General features: G+C 38.7%; 1 protein-coding gene across 4 annotated transcripts in view; it reads right to left on the bottom strand.

Annotated features, from left to right (window-relative positions):
• Window positions 1–836: 836 nt before the first annotated feature.
• The window catches only part of SIPA1L1 (signal induced proliferation associated 1 like 1), a 199,182-nt gene continuing 173,344 nt past the window's right edge, over window positions 837–26,674 (bottom strand). For 3 of the 4 annotated variants that reach the window (XM_041459962.1, XM_041459961.1, XM_041459963.1), the window contains 10 exons: window positions 22,741–22,865; window positions 19,934–20,052; window positions 17,154–17,593; window positions 11,106–11,345; window positions 9,869–10,034; window positions 7,861–8,104; window positions 4,841–4,987; window positions 2,557–2,671; window positions 1,991–2,072; window positions 837–1,233 (listed from right to left, as the gene is read on the bottom strand). In XM_041459962.1, the coding sequence (XP_041315896.1) occupies window positions 1,090–1,233; window positions 1,991–2,072; window positions 2,557–2,671; window positions 4,841–4,987; window positions 7,861–8,104; window positions 9,869–10,034; window positions 11,106–11,345; window positions 17,154–17,593; window positions 19,934–20,052; window positions 22,741–22,865 (1,822 nt within the window). In that variant the 3' untranslated portion in view covers window positions 837–1,089. The remainder of the gene's footprint in view (window positions 1,234–1,990; window positions 2,073–2,556; window positions 2,672–4,840; window positions 4,988–7,860; window positions 8,105–9,868; window positions 10,035–11,105; window positions 11,346–17,153; window positions 17,594–19,933; window positions 20,053–22,740; window positions 22,866–26,674) is intronic. The other variant, XM_041459964.1, reaches the window with a different exon arrangement.

The following is a 26,674-nucleotide window of genomic DNA, read 5'->3' as shown; positions in this document are numbered from 1 at the left end:
CTTCTCTAATTCCCCTTTACATATTCCTCTATCTTCCATAGTAAAGGATTTGTAAGATTTCTCATGCAACAAAACACAACTTCAATAAACTTTTTTTCAAATCTGCTGAAAACAAGGGAAACAGAATGGGAGGGAAGGTACACAGTGATAGTTTGTGTGGTTTTTCATGGTGACATTTCAGGGGGAGAAAAAAAAAAGTCTTCATCTCTTTACAACTTCAGCTTAAGTCTCCTGCACGTATGCAAGCACCAGACTCCCCTGGAAGGGCAGGGCGCTGTACTTAACTGAGCACTGCTGCTGGATTGCTGATGTCTCAGCCTGCCTGATGGGGTATGAACTGCAGCATACCTGGTTTTGCTGTTTGTAAAGGTACTTGCAGCCATTGTTTCCACAGGAAACAAAGGCCACCAGAAATGCTAATGCAACAGATGTGTGACAATATGCCTGACCCATGGCTCACCTCTCTAGTCTTTCTCTGAGCTGTGATGCTGGTTGCACTGTACCATACACTATGGACACGCGCTCTCTGCAATGTATGGGAAGGTAGCACTAGTAACCAAGCGCAAATTGCTAAGGAGACACCTAAAACATTGCATTACATCCCCTTGTCTGTGGCATACTTCAGAAAACAATGTCAGAAGAGCAGTAAACATTTCTTTCTAATTTTTTAGATGTCATAATATTTGCCAAAGCTGCAAGGAAAAGCAGATTACCTGAAACAGAGAGAAAGGAGTTAATGGAAACAGAGGCAATGGAACAGCAAGCCTGATCCTGGCCTCCAAATAAGTTTGTACATAACAGATAAAGAGACAATGTGCAAAAAATAGACATTCACATTTTAGCAGTTAAACTTTTTTTATTTTACCTTTTTAAAATTATTTACTTTGTTTTTTCTACAAAAGGCAGACATTGATTGTTGATCTGCAATTGTTCTGAGTGCGCGCAGAGATGCAAAAAAGGGTTATTGGAGGATGAAGAACAGGGAATTGCTCTGACTATACTTTCACATGTCATAATTAAGGTGGCATTAAAGCTTAAGTCCCAGTAATAATATTCATAACAGATAGTTTCCTTCCCCGTACACCGTTCTCAGTTCATATCAATTGTGTTGAAAACCCATTCGGTGAATTTCTTCAGCTTTTCAGTTGCATTCTGGGATTCCTCCTGTAACCTCAAGTTGTCTTCTCGCAAATGTTGCACTTCAGCCTGAAGGCTGGCCTTGTCCTCTTTTTCCTTAGGCATAAGGAAAAACACAGATCTTAGTGGAAATTTTAGGTCATGCTTCCTATCTATCTAGAGCAGCAGGAATCTCTTAAGAGAGCCTAAGTCTCATTCTTTTTAAGGATTTTATGTGCAGTAACACACAGGTTTATATCCAAGGGACATTAGTGATGTTTCCCTGCCCATGTTTTGATTGCATGAACAGCATTTCTTTGTATTAGATCCCAATACAGAAGCTGACTCCCCAGGTGGTCCAATAAAATTGGCCATGACCTGTTCTGTATGTACAAGTGCTGATGGTTAACTAAGTAAAGGGCAGGGAATCTTCCTGCAAACACTTTCCCAGCTAAGAGACTTCATCTCACTACTGCAGATCCTTCTTGGACCAAGTAGGCATTAAAACAATACAGGAAGTTTCCACCGCAGAAATTACAGGTTTAGATAACACTGCCAACTTTTTATCAGCAGGATACATTTTTATGGACTAACTTCAAGCCTTTTGCAGTGTCACCTGAATTAGGAGTGGAGGTACTGTGAATCACCCTCCTAATTTAAGCAGAGGAATCAAACGCCTACAAATTCAGACACCCCATCCCAGCCGTGCATAATTAGAAGCCTGAGAAAAGTAGCAAAGAAATGTCTTTTTCTCATACCAGGATGAGACTGTCACAGGCTCAGGCATGGCAAAGCAGGATTACACAGTTATTAGCACCACCAAGCACCAACTAAATACATGTCTTACAAATCCTTCTGTAGATGAAATGCTTACCTTCCTTAAATCTTCTTGCAGCATCTTCAGCAAACCTTCCAGCTGGTCCACTTTAGAGGCGAGAGTTGGAGGAGATTCCTTACTGTTGAAAGCAGGAAACAAGAGCGTATTGATATGATTTGCTTTCTTCACATGCGGTAGCTAGAAGCTTTGTCTGTACCAAGTATCTTTATGAAGGTATGCATTTGTGTGCACCAAGAGGTCACAAAATGAACATAATAAAGAGTACATGGAACACTTGCAGCACATTAAACAACAGAGCAAATTTATTTCATGATTATTTAGGGTCATCCCATCACTTGACTTCTTTCTACTTGAACTCACTGTATATGCCTTGAATTACCATTGCTTTGGACAGTTTCATGAACATCTCAGACAAGAAATAACATGCAAAAAGATTCAACTGGACTTGAAATTCTTTTATTTTCACCTCCCAATTCCATCTTCATGAGAACTTGTGAAGAGTTACTGCATGAAGCCTGGAGATGGCTTCCAAATGAAGACATTCCTACTCTTTTCCTTGGTTTGCAGCTGGCAAAGCCTGCACATCTGGTGTATTTACTTACCCTGTATAAGGCTTTATCTGTGCAGTAAGCTGGTCCTCAGCCTGATCACTGCTGGAAGCAGCACTCACAGGTCTGTGATTTTCATCAGCAGCAGCAAAGAATGAAGCTCGCTGAACTGAGAAGGCAAACATACAGAGAAAAACAATGGCAGCAGTAATGACTATTTGTTCATGCACAGCACAACAGCTACACTGCAGCATCTCTGCAATTTCAGTCTGTTTCAAGCAAGGTAAAGTGATGATATGACATACCAATGTCCACCTGATGGAAGCAAACTGGCAGTGCAAGTGTTTGCACCAGGTTCGCCACTGTACTGGCGTCAGGAAGTACTGGCTCTGGCACAAGCAGCACTGTGCAGATCTTTCTGTGTACAACTCAATGATACCACCCAATAACTTAGCATGTGCATTTAGCTTCTTTCACTCTATAAAGCATGGCTTTATTTTGAGGAAAGAAAAGCTCATTGTGTGCAATTTGACCAATACCATTTTTTAGAACCTGAATTTTTTCCTTATGTCTTATAAAACTTTTTCAGATTGAAACACGAAACCTCTTTCCTGCCTTGTGTGTGCATTTCTTGCACTGTAACTGTTCAAATGTTCTTATACATCTGTAAAACAGTGTCATATGGTGTGACAAACAGCAGTATAAAGACTTTAGCTTAATCAATAACCTCAGCAGCTGTTGGGCTCTCACTGGAAACAAGAGTATTTTCTTTTACTGTCTGGCAAATTTTTATACTACAGGTTGGTGTAGCTCAGGAATCCAGGCCATTTTTCTTTCAGCTGGTACAGATAACACAATTTGCAACCTCAGGGGCCCGTGCTGAGGACACTAATCAATGGTGTAGAGGAGGTGTTCAGGACCACAAATCAGAATTTAGGCTCCTTGGTATGTGTCAATCCCTAATGGCACTTGTCAGAGACTAGAGACTGGGATTATACTGAGACCAGACAACCAAACACCAATGGAATTACACTGAGATCCCTCTCCAGGTCAGATTTGAATGTATTTTTATAGCAGTGAGATGAAGCTGCCAGATAACACATTACTCCAGCTTTTCTTCATCTGAGCTGTCAGTTTGTTATCTTGACCACAGTGACTGTGTTCACACTTTTGAAGAGAAACACAAGTGAGTCTGGGGCCTACCAAGTGAGGGATTCAGGTTAATGAGGACAGTCAAAAAAATCTCACAAAAAAACAGGGGATCCTTTAAAGAGAAACTGCCAACCACAGGGAAATGTGTTAAAACCTGAGTTTCACCCATATGTGGTGATGAAAAAACCATCACTACAAATTCACCTCCTCTTGAGGACCATGTCTCACATTGAATACTCTTCCCAAAACTGCACAGCAGAAATATGAGCCAAGCTGCTCCTACAACTCCTGTGGCAACAGAGCAGAGGACACGAGTACATCTTGAACACTCAGAGACACCCACTGTCCTAATGATATCAAAGGCTACTACCAGAGAACAGCCAAGATATCAAATTACTTCACAGACTTCTCCAACCATGCTGAATAAGGTCTAAAATATTCAAGACAGTGAAAAAACACTTCCATGAAGGTGGCACAGCATTTATGCAGATATTAGGAATGGGCACTTCTGTTTCACACACCTAGGAGCCTTTTCCATTGGATTCTAGTAACATAAATTCTCTTTCATCTAAACTGCATTTTAAGTTTTAATTTTAAGTTCAAATGTATCTAGACAGTTTACAGTTCTCTTCAGTTTACCAAATGTCACGGAGATGGAAAATGCCATAGGATGAAACAACACTTACATGCAAATCTACGTTTTTGGGGTGTGCAGAGGCAATGAAAAAGTATTTACCAACAAGGCGTATTTCCCAAATTATCCTGTAGCAAACTTCAGCTGCACTGGATGTACTTCTCACTAGTGCAGTAAGCAAGCAATCTTTAGTGTGCTTTTCCCCTACTATATGACTTTATTTTTCCACTTTTGTGCCTTTCCCAGACCAGCTGCCTGCAACTGTTTTACATGAAACGAAAAGTGACCAGTTTCACAAAGATTTGGCCAAGCTCTACCACCAAGGATTTCCAATATGAAGAAATGGTATCTGACTATTACATATGAAGTTTCAGCCTCTTAACACTTGAGTTGGTATTTTAAACGAGCTAAAACCTCAGACTAAGTAAAAAATTAAGAACAAAAAACCTAAAAGTCAGGATTAAAATAAACCCAAACAAACACAAAATCCACAGTCCTTAACAAAGCGTGCACAAAGACCAGTTTCCTAATTGTCATATTCTGAAAACTTACCTTCAAAAGCTTTGGCAGCATCTACCAAATTTGACCAGTCCAGATCAGAGGCAGAATCAGGCAATGGCATAAGACCAGGGTCTGGCATGGGCTGCCGTCTTTGCTCCTGGATATCTGTGAGGGAGCTGTCTGAGGCAGAAAACTCTCCTGCAGCAATGCAGAATAGATTATAAACCCCATAAAAACACCTGAAAATTCCTTTCTTAATATATTGCACGTCCTATTCTTAACTTTTCTGGCACAGCACTTTTCAAAATCAACCAAAATTCAGAAGACTGATGAACTGCAGTTCACCAGTACAGCCCTTCACAAAGCAGATTTCTAAAGCCAGCACATTCAGCTCCTTTCTAACTTGCCTTCATGTTTTCAGCTGAATTCCTCAAAAAACCCAAAAAACCCCCAAAAACCAACTCAAAACTGTGAGGATTTTCCTTCCTCTTTACAATCTTGTAAACCAATGGGAGCCAAATTAAGCCTACCAAGATGAATCAGAAAAAGAAATCCCTTAAAATTGCTTCCAGAGCATTGCAAATCTCTCAGCAGTTCAGTGAAACCTTTAGATCTTTACTAAAAAATAGCCACACCCACCTGTAAGCTGTTACATGGCTCACTATGGAAAAAAAAAAACAACATTGGCAAGTTTGAAAGCAGGATTCAAAATCCCTGTAATTTTTTTGCAAATTAAAAAAAACAAAAGTGAAACACTTAGATTTTCACCACTAATTAGGGCAAGACCGAAGAGTCAACCAAGAATTATCTACTTTATTTCAGTTTAGTGGCTGGACAATCAAAAAATGTGCAATGCCTGGTCACATCTGTGAGCTCAGAAGCAGCAACAACTTCCTTTCTCATGCCCTCTGTGATGATGTAAAGAAGTTTTGAAAACCTTGTAGGCAGTATTAGAAGAGAGAGATGTAGGGGTGAGATGATGGACTAGGCACTTGGGAGGAAGCAGCTGAGAAGATCAGAGAAAAGAGTCTGCTTGGATCATCCAGAACAGAAAGACAGTGTGATAGGCAGGATATAATCCCAAAATGCCTGAGTTGTGTTATTTCCCCCCCCGCCTTTTTTTTTTATTTAGGATAGTCTTATAACTATGTAACTTCAATAACTACAATAATTCATAAGAACTTCAGCTAAATCATATTGCTGCCTGGAATACAGTGGCCAGAAAAGCTACACTGCATTCACTTCTTTGCTCAGAAATCTTGAATTTTTTTGTGTCTGTGTGTATTTACTTTTTGTAAATGTAATTTGGTTACATTTTATTTTGTTACATTCAATATTATTAACACTGAGGATTCTTGTCTTATCTCTCAAAAGAGTTATTTTGGAGGTTGTTAACATGAAAATATTTCCAATTAGTGAAAAGATACATGCAATTAGAGAAAAACCTAACTATTTGAAGAGCTACCTGTTTCAAAAATGTGAGTTGGATTGCTAAGGCAGATGAACAAATACGAGCATTTTTAGCTCAACATTTTTCCTCTAAAAAAATGGATGTGCTCTGGAATCTTTGAATTTAAACAATTTAAATTTAAACAATAACTGGAAGCCAACAAATACTTGTGGTACTAAATATCTAGCTTACTTAATCCTTTTCTCAGTGAAAGGTGTGTGGGAAGACAATTTGTGTGCCAATCAAATAGCTGGTCCTTTTATCATGCAGCTCCTACGTTGTATAGAAAATGGAAAATCTTGATTTGTTGACAGAGGTAGAAAGGTTATGTGCTAGGAGGAGTTATCAGTTTAGGGTGGAAGAGAACATGATAACAAAAGAAGGTTTTGCAGTTTTCCTTTTGGAAAATACAGCATTTAAATGAAAAGAAACAAAGCGCTGCTTTCCACTTGCACTCTGGTGGCATCATTAATCTTCTGACCCCAAACCCTCAGAAACCAAATCCTCATCCAGTTACAAGCACAACCAAGTCGACAAAGTTATTTTAGTGCATATTAGAAACAGAAATGAAAAGAGCTCAGTTTCCTAGCTCTTATGTAAGAAACACGTTATACAGACACAACAGCTCAGGAAAATGTCAGGTTCAACACTGAAAACTGATGCCTGGTGATCACAGTCAGATGAAAAGAATTTAAAATAGATTTCTTCATCAGCCTTCACTGTCAAATGTATCCTGTGTAGCTAAATACAGACTGTGCTTAGGGCCCTCTATAGTGAGTCGGATCTATTGATAGCCTTGCATTTTCCTCTTGAAACATCCTAAAACATGAATAAATCAGAGCAGCTATGTACTTCTTCAGAAAACACTGCAGAATCCTATCCTGAGATCTACCTCTATTTCTGGAAAACACACTCAGTTATGAAGTACAGTGGGAACCTGTGAAAATTCCATTTTTCACTGTGACATTCACGTGCAGCAACACACAACCCATCCAATACTGAGACTTTTCAGTAAACTAATGGGGGAAGGCTGAGTGTCTTCGTGACAGCACTTTACAAATAACTTTTTCTGGTTAACTGTGTGACTAAAATAAGTAATTCACATACTGTAAAATAAATAGAGTAAAGGAATGAATTTAAAAGCAATTGAACAGTTGGCACAATAAAAGCTGTATCTGGTGTAGCTGTGTATCTAGATGTCCACTACTATTTACCCACTTGTGTATCATTTTCCTAATCATATTTTGTTCCCGTAATCCCACAATAAGGAACTGACACCTGAAGTTCTCTCTGGTGGGTAACCAGGCATACATTATTTGTCCATTGGCCCAACTGATCTAGGTGACTCTTGGAAGAAATGACAGAAACTTGCAGCCAGTGAGGCAAATTTCTGTGCTCCCTCTACAAGGCAAATGCATGACCAGTCATGCCATCTTACACCCACTGAAGCGAGGGAAAAAAAATTAAATTCCTGTCCTTTTTTACATTTTCAGTCATGTGACCAGACTCTTCTCATCTGAGCAAAATAAAGATGGAACTACCAATTGCTGTAACAAACATTTTCCCCCAAGATGATTCACAAAGGATTCCTCTGGAAGTCGAAAAATGGGAATCCACTTACCATGTAGCGATTTCATTCCCAAAGTATAGGATGGTCTCCGTAACGGCAGCGACTTTGGGAGAGAAGGGTAGGTGCTGGTGAAGAGAACATCGTTTGGCATGGCTTGGTCCAAGAGCGAGGCCCGCGAGGTGAAGAAGTGGTCCCTTTGACCACTGTAAATACTCTCATCTGACAAAGTCCTTTGCAAGGCACGCCTTGTGGTAGGAGTGCTGGGAAAGGGAGACTGACAGGACAGAGTGTGTGACTATACATTCATAAACACAAATAAAAAGAAATGAGAAAAAAATAATCAATAAAGAAACTTTTGAAATAATTTTTAACAACTTTTTTTTAAGTAAGAAACCAAGTGTTTACATAGCATTTTTTCAGAGTGGACAGGAAAAGGAACTGAAGGAATTGGCTTTTAAGGAGGTTATAAGTAGGTAACATATAGAGATTTTTTTTAGCCTATCTCACATTCTTACTTTTAAACACCCTTCAAACTTCTCTTGAAGTGGAAATCTCAGGCAGCCCTTTTTAACTCCAGAGCTGATATGTAGCAGGGAAATGGATACAGAAAGAGCCTGAATGCTGCACAAACCAGAGTTCCCCCATTGCACAGGACTGGCTGCCTCCCTGCAGGCACAGCACCAGCAAATGCCAGCTAATTAGAAGTCTCCTGTTACTGAACAATGAGGAACACCCACACTGCTGTGGGTCTTCAGAAGTATTTGAATCAAAATCACCCCCATCAATAAGAGAGCTTGTGTCTTACCCCCACCACCAGCCCAACCTCCTCCATGCTCCACACAGGAGAAAGCAATGCTGGGGTAACCAGGAGTTTTGCACTCTCAGGCCAGTACTGGAGAGCTGCTATCATGATCATTCCAACCAGCAGAGACACTGATTTTCATGAAACCTGTAGCAACATAGCTGTCTCTAAGGCATAATGTTTCCTTACAGTTTGAAATTTGGTCAAAAATTGTTATGCTGTAAGAGTTTTTCTGTAAGATGAAATCTAAGTCATACAGTGGGAATTAAGTTACTTTTAAAATGCCATTTTACTTTTAAGATGCAATTTATTGGTGTGACAAAGTTTTTAACTTGCTGAAATTTATCAAAAGTGCAACCAGGAAATAAAGATCAGGGTAAAAACTGATTCACTAACCCCACAGCAGAAAAACAGCACACTTGGGAAGATATCTTGGAATGAGAACAATTCTCTTGCTCAAAACAACCAACAGGAGGTGTTTGCATCACCCATGTCCCAGTTCCCCTGAGAACTACCACAAAACTAAGAAAATGTTATCTTGCCAATAACCAAGTTTTTTCATCTCTGGCCTCAAAAGCAGCATCTTAAACAATTTGTGCATGGAAGCCACACTCACAAGCTTTAACAAGCCACTTCAGGTTTTTACTAGCAAAAAACAAAGTTACAGCTCTCTCTTCTGCATGGTTGCTGTGGAAACAATTTGGGCTCTGGATGACAAGCACTGGCTGCACACGAAGACTACAAATCAAGACATTCTCTTCCGGATTATAGATTCTAAAAATTAATACATGCACTTATATGTTATTCAATGTATTTTGAAACACATCAGGAAATGTTTCTAACTATTCTGCAAAAAACCACACTCAAGTTTAGGGATCATTTTTGGTAACAGGATCAGTGAGGTATAAAAGTGTGCTTTTTGCAAGGAGTTTCAGTACTGTCAGTAAGTCATTGTCTAGTGATGCAGTCAGAGAAGAACAGTTAAAATATGTAAGACAACACTACAGGATTTTCCATAACCCAGCAATACAAAATGTTCTTTGCAATTTGGCATATTAGTCTCTCTAAATTTGAACACAAAGTTATAATAACATTGCAGAGACTGTAATAATGAAACTTTTCACCAAATCAGTTCTCCAGTAATCAGTTACAAAGAGATTATTTTCTGTCCACAATGAGAGTTCAGGAAATGCCTCACATTTTATTTTCCTGCTATGGGTGAGAATAGAAAAGATCTTCTCTCTCTCTTTAACATACCTTAAAATTCTTCTGGGATTCAGGTGTTGGGCTATCGAGATCTATCAATTTCTTCAGCTCTTCTTCAACAGTGGACTTGGACGCTCGTTTTGGGGATGCCCGCAGGTCTCTTGCCGACGCCCGCAGCCGAGGGTGGGCCATTTCATTGCCATCACTCTGGTGACGTCTTAAATGAAATGGAACAGACACATTCAGGTCTCAAAGCCCTGGGGCAGGAGGTATGAATGAAACAAGAATTATAGCATCCTCAAGTTTTTAAAATAAAAGAATTAAGTAGAGGGCACAGAGGATGGAAGAAGTCTCGCTACTGTAGCAGAGACTCACTTTAGTGGATACCTGTGGAAGCACTAAGCTTGTTTAAAAACATCTACTAGCAATACAACAAAATAATCGAAAGGTTAATGTAATACATTTTCCCAATAAGGGACTGAATCCTTTAAAATAATATGCATTCTATACAAATATAAAAACACATGTCTTCAGTAAGCCCATAAGCAGCAAATCACCAAGTTTCTTTAATACTTCAACTGGCTTTTTATAATGTAGTTATCACAAAGTTTCACCATTTCCTTTTGACAGCCAGTTATTGGTATCATCTAGGGATACTGTGCCTGACTCAGTAACAGTCAAGAAGGTTTGAATAAATTACTTTGAAATAGGCTTTCTGAACTACTTACTTTTTGAGTCATACTTAACAATATTTTCACTAGTAAGTTGTTTCTCAATTTCTTTTCCAAAAGAGATGCTTGCATATTGTAAAGCTGAGATATCTTGGCTTGCTTTAAGCCAGTTAGACTGGATACTGGCAGCAATTTTAACAAGGCAACGTGGAATGCCAGAGTTAATGCACAACATGCACGGTATGACTACATGGATGAGAGGTTTAAGTGAAACTCAGGCCCTACAATAAGAGGATTTTTAGTATTTGCTCAAATAGCATTTTGAGTCACCTTTAAGTAGTCCTGAGAAAAGATAAGCTTTAATAGGACTGAAATCCATAGAGCTTTCTAGAAATTATAAAACCCCAACTTTTACAAGTTAACTGGGAACGAGATTAGCCAACCATCAAATACTTAAACCATACTCCATGAAGACTAGATTAGAGATTAAGTTCTACAGAAGATGAAGCATTGTATTAAAGTCTTGAGCACTTCTCTACAGAGAACTGTCACAGATCAAAATGCTTCTTTTACAATTAAAGCAAATGATCAAACAAAAGAAAAAAAACCAGTCTTACTTTCTTGAATCCATAAAGCCCACTGAGTTTATTGTCCCTTCTGGCTTTTTCCATCCAATCAGATACTTGCTAGTAGCACCCTGGCGAGGGTAGAAAGTCCTAGGACCAGACGAGGAGGAAGAGGAGGAGGAGAAAGAAGGTGCGAGCTGGGGAGAAGTAGCAGAATGAAGCTCTTCTTTAGGTGAGCTTCTGGCACTGGTGAAAACAACAGGGCTGGCAGAGTGTCGTGAGCTCATGGTACTAGGAGAAGAACATAAAGACAAAAACTGCCTCAAATGTGTGTATACAGACCTTGTTAAATTGATTTTAGAGCAGAACTCTGGGCACAAGATGTTATTCTTATCAACAGCAGATAGAGTAGCAAAACCAGTTTGCTCTCTTAAGGGTCTTCCACCAATGTGCCATTAAAAACACATCACATAGGAATGGAAAAATTTTGCAAGCAACCTCTAAGGATACAATACAACCACTCTTCACAAAATGGTAAACTGTCATTAGGCAGTTTAAAAGTAATAAATGAGATTTTAGTTGAATTAGCAAAACAGAACTGAAGTCCGAATTCTTTCTGGAATTCCTGGCTTTAAAAGAAAACACATTTTGAAGGAACTTAAGCAACAAGAAACATCTCTTTAAGACTCCAAAACAAACTAAAGAAGAAACTAATACAGCTCTCAAAATAGGGCTTTCTGAATTTCACCTGAAAAGCATTTATTTAGCATTTGCAAGGAAAAAAAAAAAAACCAAAAAGCAAAAACTTAAATTAAGAAGTTTGAGTAGGTCTCTAACATATATCATCATTTGTCAAGACAGAAAATGGAGCTGGGAAGACCAACTGCAGCTTGTTGGGAGGAGAGGAGGTTTAGAAGGAAGATACTCTTTAGTTATGCTAATGCTCAAATCTGATGTAACTTGCTTCCTATCAGGAGTGCTATGCCTTAGACAATATTTACTGTAACAACCTTAAAAGATCAGTCATCTATAAGCACAATAACAGAAAATCACTGTGTACAGCTTTAATATTGAAATAGCATTATATATCTGGAGACCAGTTTTCTACCAGCTCTCTACACAACTTAGCCACATTTTCATCCCTGGATCCAACACTGCAGTGAAGGAACTTGAAACAGATGGCCCCACCGTAAAGAACAGTTTCTGACTGAGAAATAAAAATTAGCTGGAAGGCTAAATAAAGTCACTGAATAATCTCTTCTTCCTTTGCATAGCAGAAAATTCTTCATCAATCTTTTCATAACTTAATAAAACAATGCATTTTCACATCTATCCCTCTTAGTGAAACAGAGAAAAAGAACTTCAGGTGAAATTTATGTTGCCACCTGGGAAAATAATACCACCTACATTTAGTCTTAAGCAGTCAGTTATCTAATCTATGCCACTTGTCTGGCTCCTGCTGTAGTAGTCAATGAAGAAATATCCCAAGGAGGTAGTTCTACTTGTCTTAAATTAGGTATCTCAGATATGCAGGGAGAATTAATGCTTTGGAGTTTCTTCTCTCTCTTCGTTGACAACAGATGGAGTCAAAAGAATCACCCTGAAATCGGTTTCATTTTCATGTGGCTCAAGTTAAGCAGCACAATTCCCAGCACTGAAGTGCTGTGGGCTCAATGAACAGCCTGAGTGGACTGCAGCTTCCTACTGCAGCCCAGGGGCATCACACCAGGGGCAAGATGCACCTCTCCATTTGCATACCAATTAAATTACAATAATACAGATTTTGTATTAAAGACTTGTATTTCTTCCTTCCCTCCATCTGAAAGGTCTATAAAAAAGACTGAGAAAACACAGGAAGATATTTTCCTGTCCATCAATCCCATATATTTGGTGCTGCACAGCACAACCTTCATATTTGTAACAGATAAAAGGCAAGCATAATTTATAGCAAGAAAGCAGAGAAAATTAAGGGCTAGGGGAATAGGCAGTACATTTTTCTTCATTCCCCCTTTGTCTCTTCCAACACTGAAAAAAATCTCCTACACATGCGGAGTAAACCAACCCATCTGTAAGGTATCACTACCACAGCATAAGCTGCCATTTTTATCTCCTCCTAAATACACTCAAGAAGCAGAAAAGTCTGCTTCAGTGTAGGGAAAAAGAGAAAGGGAATCTCTGTCCACATTTCAGAATTCTTCAACCCATCAGGTATTTCTCGAGGAAGTGCTGGTTGTGACAAATAGTTTGTTAATAAAACCAATAAAAATAAATATCCAGCTCCTGGATAGGCTACTGGTGTTGATCCTTAATGTTACTGGGGAAAGAAGGCAACAATTATGTTAATTATGCGTGACATAAAATTTATATAAGATGCATATGTATGTATAATATTCGTTATATAACATACTATAAATACACATTGTGCATTTTAGGTAATATTATTTGAATATTTATTATAATATGCATAATATAATAGGCGCCAAGAGCAGCCTGGTAAATGCTAGTAAAATTAGCATACAATTTAAAATACGGTTTTCTTTAAGGGGCATTGCATATTTTGAGGTGTGGTTTTTACAATATATTTTTGGGAGGATATTCTGCTTCAAGACTATGCACAGAACTCTGAATATGACTGAAGTTTTTCACCCTATCAGTAAACACAGACAGGCCAACAGGACACTGACAGGCAAAGAGACACAATTGTTAAATGAGGGTATATCTGGAGAGCAAAAGGCTTTGGATATACTCTACAAGAACCAAATCAGAGCTCGAGCACTATGGTAGTGATGGAAAGTTATTAGGATATTTGACACCAGGAAGCATGCAGAGAATTCATCATACTGCAACAGATACCTAGACCAGCTTAGTTTTATCTGGAAGAGAATCAGTCCTCTTTTTCAGGACACAGAGATGGTCACTATTGGTCCCCTATCTCCCACCTCAATTATTGTGACACCAAGGATTGAATTATCAAAACATTCAAATACTACATGACTGTCTGCAAGAATTTCAGATGAGCCATTCATAAAAGCACTCCACAATAAATAATATTTCAAGTACCTTAAAATAATCAGAATTAATGAAAAATGTACTTGATTACTAACAGTCAAGACTACCCTTTTAATTTTTGGTAAGAAGACCATAAGAAGCTGCTGTATAGCTTGGGTAGAAATGAAAGTTTGATTTAATTTTTTTTTGGTAAGGAATTCATGCCATCAGCACATACTGCTTCATTTAATGACATTCAGCTATAATGACTCCATATAATTACTGGCCTACATAATGCAGTTCTCCTGGGATGCTATGAGAAATCTGCACAATCATCAGGAAGGACTTTGGGAATGAGGGTGGAAAAGAAAAATAAAACCCAGCCAGAAGCTCTGCTATAAAAGTTAATCACTATAATTTACATTTTGCCACCAGTTCTCAGGTACAAGTTCTTTTATGCACCATTAAATGATCTGAGCAGTAATTATCACTCTTGTCTTCTACAGACACAAACACTCTAATTTGTAGTTATTTTCTTTTCTTTTGTCACAGAGATCTTTTTAGGGCCATATTCCTTTTCTTCTTGCTCAGAAACCTAATTTTAAAGACATTCCAGACATTATGGCATCCACAGGCAAAAGATAAAAAAGTGAGAAGCAACAAAGGATAGCAATTTAGAAGCTGATAGAGAAACACACCAATTAAGCTGTTCATTTCTCATGAAAAGTAGCCTGTTCAGAATCTTTCGTCTCCCCTCCTTCATCTCCTTGAACCAGGCATCTTCATAATAATCTCCATAATCTGTGCTTGTCTTTTGGAAGTGCCACTTTAACCAGCTTCCAGCTCCAAGCTTTTGTGCCTCCACAGAGGAAGCAATGAGAAAGGAGCTGGGAGCAGACAGCTGGATGACCTAAGGTTCCACTGCTGTTCGGTGTGCAACTGCCATCCGAGGATGCCACAAGAAACCAAATCAAAGCTTTTTATCCCAGACTGTGCCTTTGTTTGATTGTGAGGCATCAAACACATGCTCTAGTCTTCAAAAATAAGAAGTAATAAAGAAGGAACGTGAGTCAATCTGTTTATAATCTGCCACAATAAAGGATGTATGTGCAAGTATTTCTGATTTCTCAAGTATCATGCCCCACGTGTTGTACAAACTGCTACTACGCCTTTTTGCAAAGAGCTGCATTATTAACATCTCAGGTTTAAACAAAACTTGGCCAAAAGAAACCTCAACTGTTTTCTCCAGAATAAAGCCCAGGAAACCTTTATCTGGAAATTTCAGCGACAGCCTCAAAATGACAAGGAAAATAATTTCAATACAATCAGAAAAACATTATGTTAATTAATCCACACCAACTAGAGAAAACACCATGTTTGGAGACACGATGTTATAATATAATAAATAACAAGACAACAACCTAGACACGGGCTTGCAGTCATGTTGCAAAGTATATTCATGGAAGAAGAGAACTGTCATGGTGTGCCTGCCCTGCAAAGTGTTTCTTTCTATTAAATTTTCTCAGTTTTTCTAGGGAACTAACCCTATTTGGTGCTGAAGAAGAAACCAGAACCTCAGTTATACAAAGACACCGTTCCATTAGGCTTTAAAATAAAGCTTCCAAGACTTACATAAATTTTCCAGGGTTCTTCTAGTGGCTTCAGAAAAAATCCTTCTAAATGACAATGCTATTAACTTTATTGCAAGCAGCATTTTGTACAATAATCTCAACACTTGACGTCACTTCCTATTACATTCAGACAAGTACTGCAGGACGTGGTGAATTCTACTGAATGTTAAAAAATGCACATAAAACATGCTTATCTTAAAATAAAAATGTAACACTCCAGACAAACATCATATAGATTTTTTAACTTCAAGAAAGGGGAACACACTAACATGCCAGAAATCTAAGTAAGTCCCGCTGCAGTGTGTTTTATCCAGACTTCCTCAAGTCCTTCATGCATATGCAGCTACTGGAAACACACCAGTCTCAAACACCTGGGTGGGATATCTATTGAGTGTGAGCTTTGGTGCCAAAAATGGCCAATGAAGAGAGGCAGTAAACCAGAGTGGGAACACAATTAACGGATTACTTAGTCAGAATTACCATGACAAAGTACATGGAGACCATTACAGTCTCTATGACAACCCCTTATTTGCAGCTACTGTATGGGGAGTTAGTGAACTGTTCTCAAACATCTAGTCTTGCACAGTGGCTTTGTTCAAGACAATTACCAGAAATTGGTTTGGACTTCCAGTCTGCAGGTATTTTTACTACACACTCAAAACAAAGATACCTTAAGAATAAAAATGCAACAGTCAAGCTCCACAAGGCAAATTATGATGATCCCACATCCTCCCTTGAAAGACCTATGTTTTTTTGTTGCTAGTATGACAGCATATTTTTTTTAAAAGCACACTGAATACTTCTTGGAAAATGGGTTAGGAAAATGGTCTAAAATATTTTCTGCTTCTGGCAGCACCAATTACCTTGTAAAGTGGGTATCTTCCATTTGAGGTGTTTAAGCACATTACACACGTACTTGATATTGCTGATTTTACAAGTGGCAAAACTGAGGGAGAGAGGGAAGGTGACTCTGACCTGTCATACCCACAAGCTTGCAGCAGAATGAGATTAAGATCTACATGCTAGCACTCCCAAACAAATTGCTCTCATTATTGATCATACCAACTGTGAGCAGATTTCCAAACACAAAGACGGAGGGAAAGAAATGCAAAACATCTGAAATGAGTACTTGCAAGACTAAGAATAAACCCAATATTAAACTGTTCATGAATAACAGGGACAGATCTCCTACCTGATCCACACATGAACTGCAGTAGTTACAAGATATTCCCCATGAACACATCAGACATGTCTGTCTTATGGATAGTTCAGTAGCAGCAGTTTATTACAGAATGTGCTCTTGAAGACTTTTAGTACTATAAGGAGTAGCAGATGTGAAGACTAAAGGTCTGCACAGTGAAATCTTTCAAAACACTGATTAACGTAAGCAGAACTTAGTGAGAACTTCTCACTTTTGAAAGGTTAGAGAGTGGGAATGGGAAAATGCCGGGGGGGCAATCATACAAGAGGTGAAAATTACCTTGTATGTGAGACAGCATCACTTAAACTGTAAGCACTGTTCTCCCTTGTGAGAGGGTTGGAGGCTGGCTGACTCTTGCTGTGAATATCCAGGCTGAGTGAAGATTCCGCTTTCCGGTCCATGTGGCTGTCCTTTTCTAATGTCCTGTCTGCAATGGAGACCACTTCGCTGGAGCTGTGCCACAGCGGGGCCACCTTCTCCTTGGTGAGCCCCGTGCGGGGCGACGTGGCAGCGCCCAGGGAGGCAGTGCTGCCGTGGCTGGGTCCGTAGGAAGTGGTGTCTATGCCGCTGTCCGCTGACGTCCCCTGAAGGTAGTTGTAGCTGTTCAGCTCCGACTCCGTGCGCTCTCCGCTGTCATACCATTTCTCATCGCTGTGAGCACTGGAGGCATTGCTGGAGAGTGTATTGCTGCTGGAATGGCTGGAGTAGTGGCTGTCAGACTACAGAAGAAACGACAAAATTATGACAATGGAGAAGAGGAAATAAAGGCTTACAAACGCCACCACTGTACAGTAGGAGCTGTCCTAGCTGGAGGTGTTGGATAAATACACTGAGGAGACTAATAAACTCTAAAAATTGGATTCCAACACAATCCACATCCTCTGTGCTGGGTGCACATAAAAAACCTCTTCTTATGGATTTGGAAAGCAGGGAAAGCCTGAATCCATTATATTTTCTCCCAAAATACCTTGCAGTGGTTCGTTTCAAGCACAGTTCTGCTCAGTCCAGTCCAATGAAATTGGCTGAACTGGTTTATAACTCATAAATTGACTTTGACTTGGTTTATAACTACAATAATTAAAAATATTCTAATTTTAAGACTGCAATGTTTTATATCATGAAACATAACCAATTCACAGAATGTGGATGCTATTTTAGTAATCCAATTGCCTATCAAAAAGTCAAAGAAGAGCATAGCCACTTCTCTTCCTCCTCTTGGCAGCAGGGTGCCTTTCGTCCTCAGCAGGAATGTCCTTTGCAAATGACCAGTGAACCATCATTTAACTAATGTGAAATCGTTTTCCAAAAAGCAGAGCTGCATGAAAAGAAGCTTTAAAGTAATGCTTTTAAATTATCCCATCAGGTCATGTCAGTGCCTGGCTGGTTTGTATGTCCTGTCCTTGGTTGCAGCCCACTATTATAAAGAAACTGAGTGTCCTTAATTTCATAGTGGTGGAATACCCCATTTCAAGAAGAATTTCTTGTCATACACTTACTGCTCAGTAGCTCACCTACCTTTGGGGTATTTATATTTATATTTGAATTCTACTGAACTTATCTAAGTTCTGATCATCTACAGAATCAGAAATGAAGTAGTAGACAATAGACCTGCTGGAGGACCACACAGCCTGGGAAAACAGGAATTGATGGAAAGGAAACTTAAAAGTTTTCTATTTGTCTACTCATTTTTCTGAACAGACACAGAGATCCTAGACAAATATAAAAAATAGATACTGCTTCTGTTTTCAGAAGGAAATGGGGAACAGATGCATACTGAGAACAAGGAATCATCAGCATCCATGTCTTTATTTAATATAAAAAAAGAATTGACAGGAAAATGGGGGAATATGAAGTTGATCTGGACTCCTAGTTATCTCCAATTAAACTTACTTTTCTTCATTAAGAACTTCATCACTTGCCCATCCATCTGTCCACATAATAAAGATTTACTTCAACAATGACTAAACCAGAATAATGCAAGCATTACTAATTCCAGTATTGCACTTGGCACTCAAGCTAATGAGTTATGTACTACATGACTATGCAGTCAAATACATCTCATGAAAAACAGGTCAATCTAAATTTAAAAACTAGTCTGTGCTTCTAAGAATACGAAGACAGGTGTGTTACTCTTTGGGTTTCTTTGGTGTTTTCTTCTTTAAATAATAAATGTGTTGTTATGAATTAATAATCTAAAAGCAACGCCGCCAATTTCATTGAAAGAATAATGGTGGCAAGCAGGAGCAAATTAAAGACTTGGAACCAATTAAAGGCTTTCACACATCTAAATAAATGCAAGTAATACTTTCAGTAACATCATGCAAGACAACTCTGTATTTTAGCTTGCTATACAAATAAAAAAAAGTAATACAGCTTACTGAGTAATTTAAAGCTTAAAGTGTACTTCTTTTATTACAGCGACTTCAATAATTTTCAATACATTTTAAATTTATGAACTTCACTCTATTTATCTATCTCTCTTTATACAAATTGGGAAGTGACAGTCTCCACAAAGGTATGAAAAGTTAACTCTGCAGAGACAGACAGAATTTACTATTTAGAACTTCAAAACAAATAAATCAAGTAAGTTTCTTTCAGCAGGATTCCAGGAGACAGACTTCCAACAGTGCACAAGTTATGTTATGAAAAAGGAGAAAATACAAACCCAAAATCACCATTCTGTCTCAAAGGAGCAGCTTTCTGGCCATTGCATTAGAAGATACACCGGTTAAATTAAGTCTTACATGTGAAGTCTAGGAACAGCTTTGCAAATTTCTACTAATCCTTTACTTCTCACAAGATAACAGACAAGAGGTTGCTGTTCAACTGGCAGCAAATCTTTATTAACTAGTAAATATTTCAGTACACTGTGCTGTGGGATTTAGGCACCAACAGGCCTGCTCTGCTGCATTCTCCACATTCTAGTAGGGAACTGGATTTTTTTTTCTTTCTTTATTTAAAATTGACACTCTAAATATAACTTTGAACAACACTTTGATATCAAGAGCTTGTGGAGCAAAAGTAAAACATTAAATAATTCCTTTTTTTGGATAACTTACATGACCCTGCTTATTTGGAGACAAGTGTACCACGGGATCCTGTCTCATCAGTCTTCCACTGGGGCTCTCTCGGAAGGATGGCAATACTTTTGAGACTGCTGGGAGATGGCACGTTGGCTCTGCAACACAGCACACACCCGAGGACTGAGAGAGCAGTGCTACAAGCTAAGAAAATGTCTAACCTTGTTTTACACTGCACTTCTTCCAACACTACCTTAGCCAAAACCAGGTACATTTGTGATAGAACACAGAAGAGGAAGTAAGGGCCCATTCCTGCCAGGTGTAAATCATTAAGGCTTCAGGAAAAACCAGCTGCCACCATTCTGACTTTTGTTAGAACAACCTAAACGGTATCATGTCCCCACTGTCCAACAGCACTGTATCAGAGCATTTAAACAGCAGACTGTTCCCTTTCACAGGGTATTGACACTGGATCTCTAAATGCTTGATACCTGCTGACAAGGGATTTAAAAGACTCAACACCCACATTTCCTCAATTGGCATTCTGTGCAAGGCAGAACAATAGCAAGTATACAGCAATCACTTAAACGAATCCATTTTCCCCAGTACAACTACTACACATATTTCTTACCAAAGCTGAGTTAAATAAACGTTTTCTAATTTAAGAGAGTGCAAAAGAAAAAAAAAAACCTCTTGACATAATACTATCTTAAACACTGCTGGCTGTGAATGTGGAAACTGCATAGATGTACAAAAGGAATACTTACTAAACTAAACCTGACAAAAGTGAATGGAAGTCAAATCACTCATCTTACATGAACATTCAGAGGAATGCACTTTGCCAATAAAACTTATTTTCCCAGGAGATAACTGTGAAGGTCTAGAGGGTATTCAGACACAGCCTGTTAGGTAGGTAATTGCCTTCTCAGAGCCCAAGGTCAGTATTTTAAAAGAATCTCTTCCAGTTATGAGTTTTTTACATATACTTCTACATATATTGTGCGCTTCTAAAAATGCTCCTTTTAAGTAGAATATGTGCTGACAAATATCAAGTACTTAACAATATCCATTGTAAATAGCAGTGTTTTCTCCACCACAGCTGCAGTTTGTTCATCTTGATCTGCAGCATCATGAGCTTTTTAAAAAACAAATAAAAGCTGTGAGTTTTTTTAACGAATAATAATCATAATACCAGTAATAATATCATCATCAAATTTGATTTCCCCTGGCCAGTGGTAACCAGTGTTGGTCAACACAGAACAAAGGTGTTCTGTAGCAAAGGATAGGCCAGGAAGGTGTCAGTGTGTGGATTCACTACACCTAAAGCCTTATTTACCTTGAGACAGATGACCTCAAGTGGAAATGTACTTATTTGTCAAAAACTAAACTTTCACCTACATTCACCAGACTGACAATAAAGTGTCTGACCAGAGATGCAGCTTCCAATTCTATGAATGCAGGCCAATACACAAGAGATAAAACACAGGGATTTCATGTCACTGTGCATTTCTCATCCTTTTCCAAATGCTGGAGTCATCTCTCCTACCCTGCAATTTTTCCTGTTCTTTCTGGCTTTATTTATTTTGCTAGTATGTTGACACCTGACACTGTAGAACAGAACTTGTAGTGTTCTACACTCCGTGCCAGCACGAACACCCAACTGTTGGTCTGCAAAAGTAATGCTGAGCAAAAGATCATTTTTACATGTGTCATTACCATCACACAGCTTCAAAACATATGTGATTAAAATTGTTCTATCAAAACGAGAACTGCAGATTAGTATAATCACATTTTTTTTACAGAAAAGTATGGGGGAAGTTGTGAGGGAGAGACTGACAGATGGCTTTGATAACAAGGCACAGCTTACTGAGGTTGTGAAGGTGTGTGAACCAAGAACATGTTCAGAACCAGAGGCTGGCAGCATATGCCTTAAATTCCTCATGTCACTGAAGTGTACTCTCCCTTGAACATTAGTCCATTTGTACAGTGATGCAGTAAAGTGATGCAATAACAAAGTATGGAATTGTTTAATCTAGGGTAAGAAAAATTAGAGAAACACAATCTAGCAACCTTGGCCAGGGTCATCATGTTGGAAAACTGCTGTTTGTAGATAGGACATTTTCACTGGTGTCAGTCTTACTGGTATTCCTTTCAAGACAAGCCATAGCTGTAGCAAAAGGTCTATGTGCAAGAGCTTCAAACGAAGGCCTAACAATATAAATTATCAGTTCCTAGCTGTTTTATGTAGTTAACGTGTTCCCTCAGCTGACAGCTTAATTGCCACGTGCAATGAAAATGTATACATTTGTGGAAGGTGATTACCTACTTATAGATTTACTTTGCTATTTAAACTTTAATTGCATTTCTTCCATTTTATACATGGTGTTTTTATAGCTTCAATGATCAAACAATCAATTTGCATATATATAGCACCATGTGAAAAGGAAGCATCTCAAGCACTTTAGCCAACTAAGGAAAAATTGAACTAAGCCAAGCCACTCAGGAGAGCAGGTAAGGTCAAACAAGTCCTCAGCAGCAAGACAAATTAATAAGTGTGTCTGCCCAGCTGCTTCTAAAAGGACAGAATGTTTCAGAGTAAGAGCATTAAGGCAGATTTAATCCCACAATCAAATAAGGAAATGAAATCAGTTCTTCCTCAGGTGATACTCCCAGGTCTCAAGGAAGCAGAATGCAGATGCTTCAGTGCATTCTCCAGACCTAATTATTCATCCCAATGAGCAAGGCTAACTTTGAAAGCCGCTGAAAACACTGTGCTTAAGAGGGTTCTGTGCCAGGAGAGGCACGGCCAAAGTCACCCTGAGGCGCGAGCAGAGCTCCGTACGTACCCAGCTGGTCAGCGATGCTGTCCTCGCTCCTCTGCCAGCTGGGCGTGGACTTGCCGCTGCCGCCCGTGTCCGACTGCGTGTTCTGCCTGTCAATGGAAGCGGGGGATCTGCGGCTAATTCCAAACCTGTTCTCCCCAAACACAAAGCAGATAAGCATTTTAAATACACATAAACCTCACACAAGGGGAAAAAGGAAAAAAAGGACTTTTAACAAGCCAATGTCAAACAACAGGGCAAACCAACACATAGAAAAATGCTTGAGGGATTTATAATGTTTTGCCATTTCATTTCTGTGGTACGTCTCCAGTCCCTTTTACCAGCCTTAACGCACACGATTACAATATACATTAATTTATTGAGCATCCTTGGGCAAGAACAACTGGTTACAATGCTACAATTAAAAAAATCAGATCAAAACATCAAGAAAGAAAATTACGAGTTTTTATTTACACAGATGTTTACATGAAAAGGTGACTAGACTGTTACATGGTAGTAGAAAACTCAACACAGTGAGTAAAATGTATAAGTTTGGATAAAAAGCACATAGGAAAATTAGGTGTGTTTATTGGGAAAAGACCAGATCCTTTCAACTACCTCAAAGCACTACCCCAAACAGTCAAAGAAAGCATCAGAAAGTTTGTTGGCACAATCCCATGTATCTCAGCCACTTCCCTGATTGCCGACCAAGAGAGTCATACCTCTGGGTGATGCAGACATATATGCCAACAACATGGATTTGCTTGGGACAATATTAACACTGCCAAATATTTTAAATAAGCCCCTATAAAGCTGACTGTTTAACATGGATTCCCAAATCCTGGGGTTTTGTAAGTCCTGTCAATTCTTAAGTTATTTGATCATGAAATTATTTGAGCGGATTAGTGCAAACTAAATATAGCTGTGAGAAAGTAGTGAGACATACACCTCTTGCTGTAAAAGAAAGCATACAGAGCAAAATGAAAACTCTGTTCAATGGACTTTGTAAATCCTGTCAGAATAGGCAGATGGATTTCAGAAAAATCAATAAAGACAGAGTAAACTCAATGAGATCAAGGTAATGACAAAAGAGACACACAGTGCCCATGTGCCACATTGAGCCTACACACCTCATATGCCTAAAAGCCTGTAAGACTTGAAATCTACAGTTCTGTATTACATATAAATCACTTAAAAATCTGCAAGAATTACAGCTGGGTTCAGAAATAGCAGATCAATCATTAAGAATTCATCAAGAATAATGCATTTCTGAGATTTTTATTTTAATCAGATATGCCTTGAAGGAAAAAGAAAATCCTTTAACTCCACATGCACAGAATAACACACAAAATAATTACAAGCTGATATATCATCTCTATATCAACGAGTTTCACTGTCTGTAATGTCTAATAAAATGAGAGAAAATAAAATAACCCAGCTGTGCTGTCTACTCACTCCATGAGCTACAGACTGCCCCACACAACCTCCAACGTAAGACACCTTCCCAGCTGTCAGAACAAGCTCAATGCGATTATCCCAGTTGAAGTTCACACACTTGATTAACTCAAATGAACCCACCACAGCAACATTATATGGCTCAGAAAAAGAAAAAATCCCACTCCCATCCTCAAAGACAAGCAGCTAGAAAACATGCTTGTAATGTGCAGCACATATTGAAATTTCAGCCTTCTAAAAATTCACCCCAACGTGATCACACTTCCCTTTTGTTCACTGCTCCCTGATACAGCCAGCATACGTTTTGATTAATTAAAAAAGTAAGGAAAACCTGTATATGTCTGCCTTCTGAATATGAACAATTTACATTAAAATTATGCAAAAAGCAACATTTTCCCTTTCCTATTCACACCGACAAAGTAGGATTTCTCTTATCGAATACCTAAATTAAACATGATGATTTCAATACCAATTCAAGATGTGTATAAAAAGTCTAAACACAGAATTTCAAAGGCGACTGATTTCTTAAATACTGACCTGCGGTCTAACTTTTAAGGTTTGTAAACAAACTCTCATGGGAAGAATATATTTTCATGATAAAATAACTAGAAGCTGGCATCTAAAAGAAAAAGATAAACCCCAAACAAATCTTGGTACAATGAAGTTGCACTGCATCAATATTCTGCTTTCTCTTGTGATGGCCTCTTACCTAACCTCCATTATGTTAATATGCATATAGGCTACGTATAATTAAATTTTACTTTCTACAATAACTTATTGTCAATGCAATAGCAAACACACAAACAGCATAAGTGTACAGAACACACATATACACATCAAGATCAATCTGATTATTCCTGAAGGCAGTGAAGTTTTAGCCCAAACCCAGTTTAGGATATGGATCAATAATCTAGAGGCAGCAATTACAGCTTGCATCAATATCTGATGGAGGTTTGTGAAATATAACTGACCATTTTTCTGGTCAGTTAAATTTCACAAACCTTCCAATTGTCACACTGCGTAACAATAAATAAATGTATGCACAAATGGTGAGATTGAGATTTCCATCTCAGTGAGTGGTGTACCTAGAGCACACTGGAACTTCATCTCTGGGAGATTACCTTCAGGACAGGCCCTTGGCCCTTACTCCAGCCCATCATTCTCTCCAACACCTTAGCAACCCAATGTTACAATTTCTCTCCCCTATTTTAACAATACATCCAGGTAATGCTGACCAGCCCTACCAGGGATACCAAACACAGCTGCAGACCTGCCCTGAACTTGCTCTTTCAGACCAATCTCAACAGAAGATGAACATGGAAGTGCATTGGCTTTTAGTAAAGGGATAGACATTAAACTGCTTCTTGAGGCAAGGAAAACATTCCTTCACAAGCACATTTTTCATGCTTTCCATTCCACCTTTACATGCTTACCATTTAGGCAGGCGTTTGGGAAATCCTGAGTAAGTATGATTCATGTGTACAAGGACAGTATGAGAGGCAAACTGCTTTTTTTATAGGAATAGAACAGAATAGTAAAATAATTTGAGTTAAGAAATTGGGGTTTTTCTAAAGAGCATCCAATAAAGAACACAGAAAGTTCATGTATTAATTGCTTCTTTCAATTATTCCATTTAAACTGTGTTTCCTTGCATGGAATTAAAACTTCAACTCCAAAATGACAGTATAGTCAGGATTTCTAGGACACATCTCTTTGCTGAAATTTCAAAATGCTTGAAGAATGCCGTAGTGAGCCTATGTTTATAATTAACTTGAAAGATGGAAAAGGGTTGGGATGGGTGCTGGTGTGCTCTGAGGACAATTCAAAACAAACCTTCAAGTGTGTCTGAAAATCCTTTCTTACTCAAGCAGTTATGGTTGTGATGGTCTAAGGACATATGGCAGCAATACCTTTTGTGCAGTGCAAATGACGTAGCTGGAAAAGAGCAGATGATAATGGGAGCACGAGCCACTCATCAGAATTCAAGGTAACACAGAAATGCTTCTGGTGTGATGTGAATGAGCCACAAAGTCTACAGAGTAAGTGTCTTTTTCCAGCTGCAGAGCCCGGGATACACCTATCTCTAGTGTTTCCTCACAGCAAAGTTTAACAGGTTTAAGGGCAAATCTCCTGAAGTCAGTAGGACTTAAGCACAAACTTGAACAATGACCAGAACAGGCCTGCTAGTGTCATGAATCAAAGCCTTCATGAAGGTGAGCAGCAGAGAAGAGATTGACTCTTCATAAAACCTCATACTGAGCTGCACGAAGGACAGGGGAGGACAAATCTTCAGTGCTGCAGAGCAAGAAGGCTTTTTCAAACACGTGCTCAGAAAAAGTGTTCTCTGGGCTGACACAGAGCACCTAGAGACAAAAGACAGTGCCCTTGTACTAAGCAGTACCGGACAATGGCATTTAATCCTGCTAATAATATATTTTTTAAAACAAAGGTATTTCTACTTTATAGAAGACCCAAACCAAAATGAATTACACTCAATGACCTG

This window comes from Pyrgilauda ruficollis, unplaced genomic scaffold, assembly GCF_017590135.1.
Source record: "Pyrgilauda ruficollis isolate IOZ18807 unplaced genomic scaffold, ASM1759013v1 scaffold14, whole genome shotgun sequence".
Classification (NCBI taxonomy): domain Eukaryota; kingdom Metazoa; phylum Chordata; class Aves; order Passeriformes; family Passeridae; genus Pyrgilauda; species Pyrgilauda ruficollis.
This window is presented reverse-complemented; position numbering and strand designations above follow the sequence as displayed.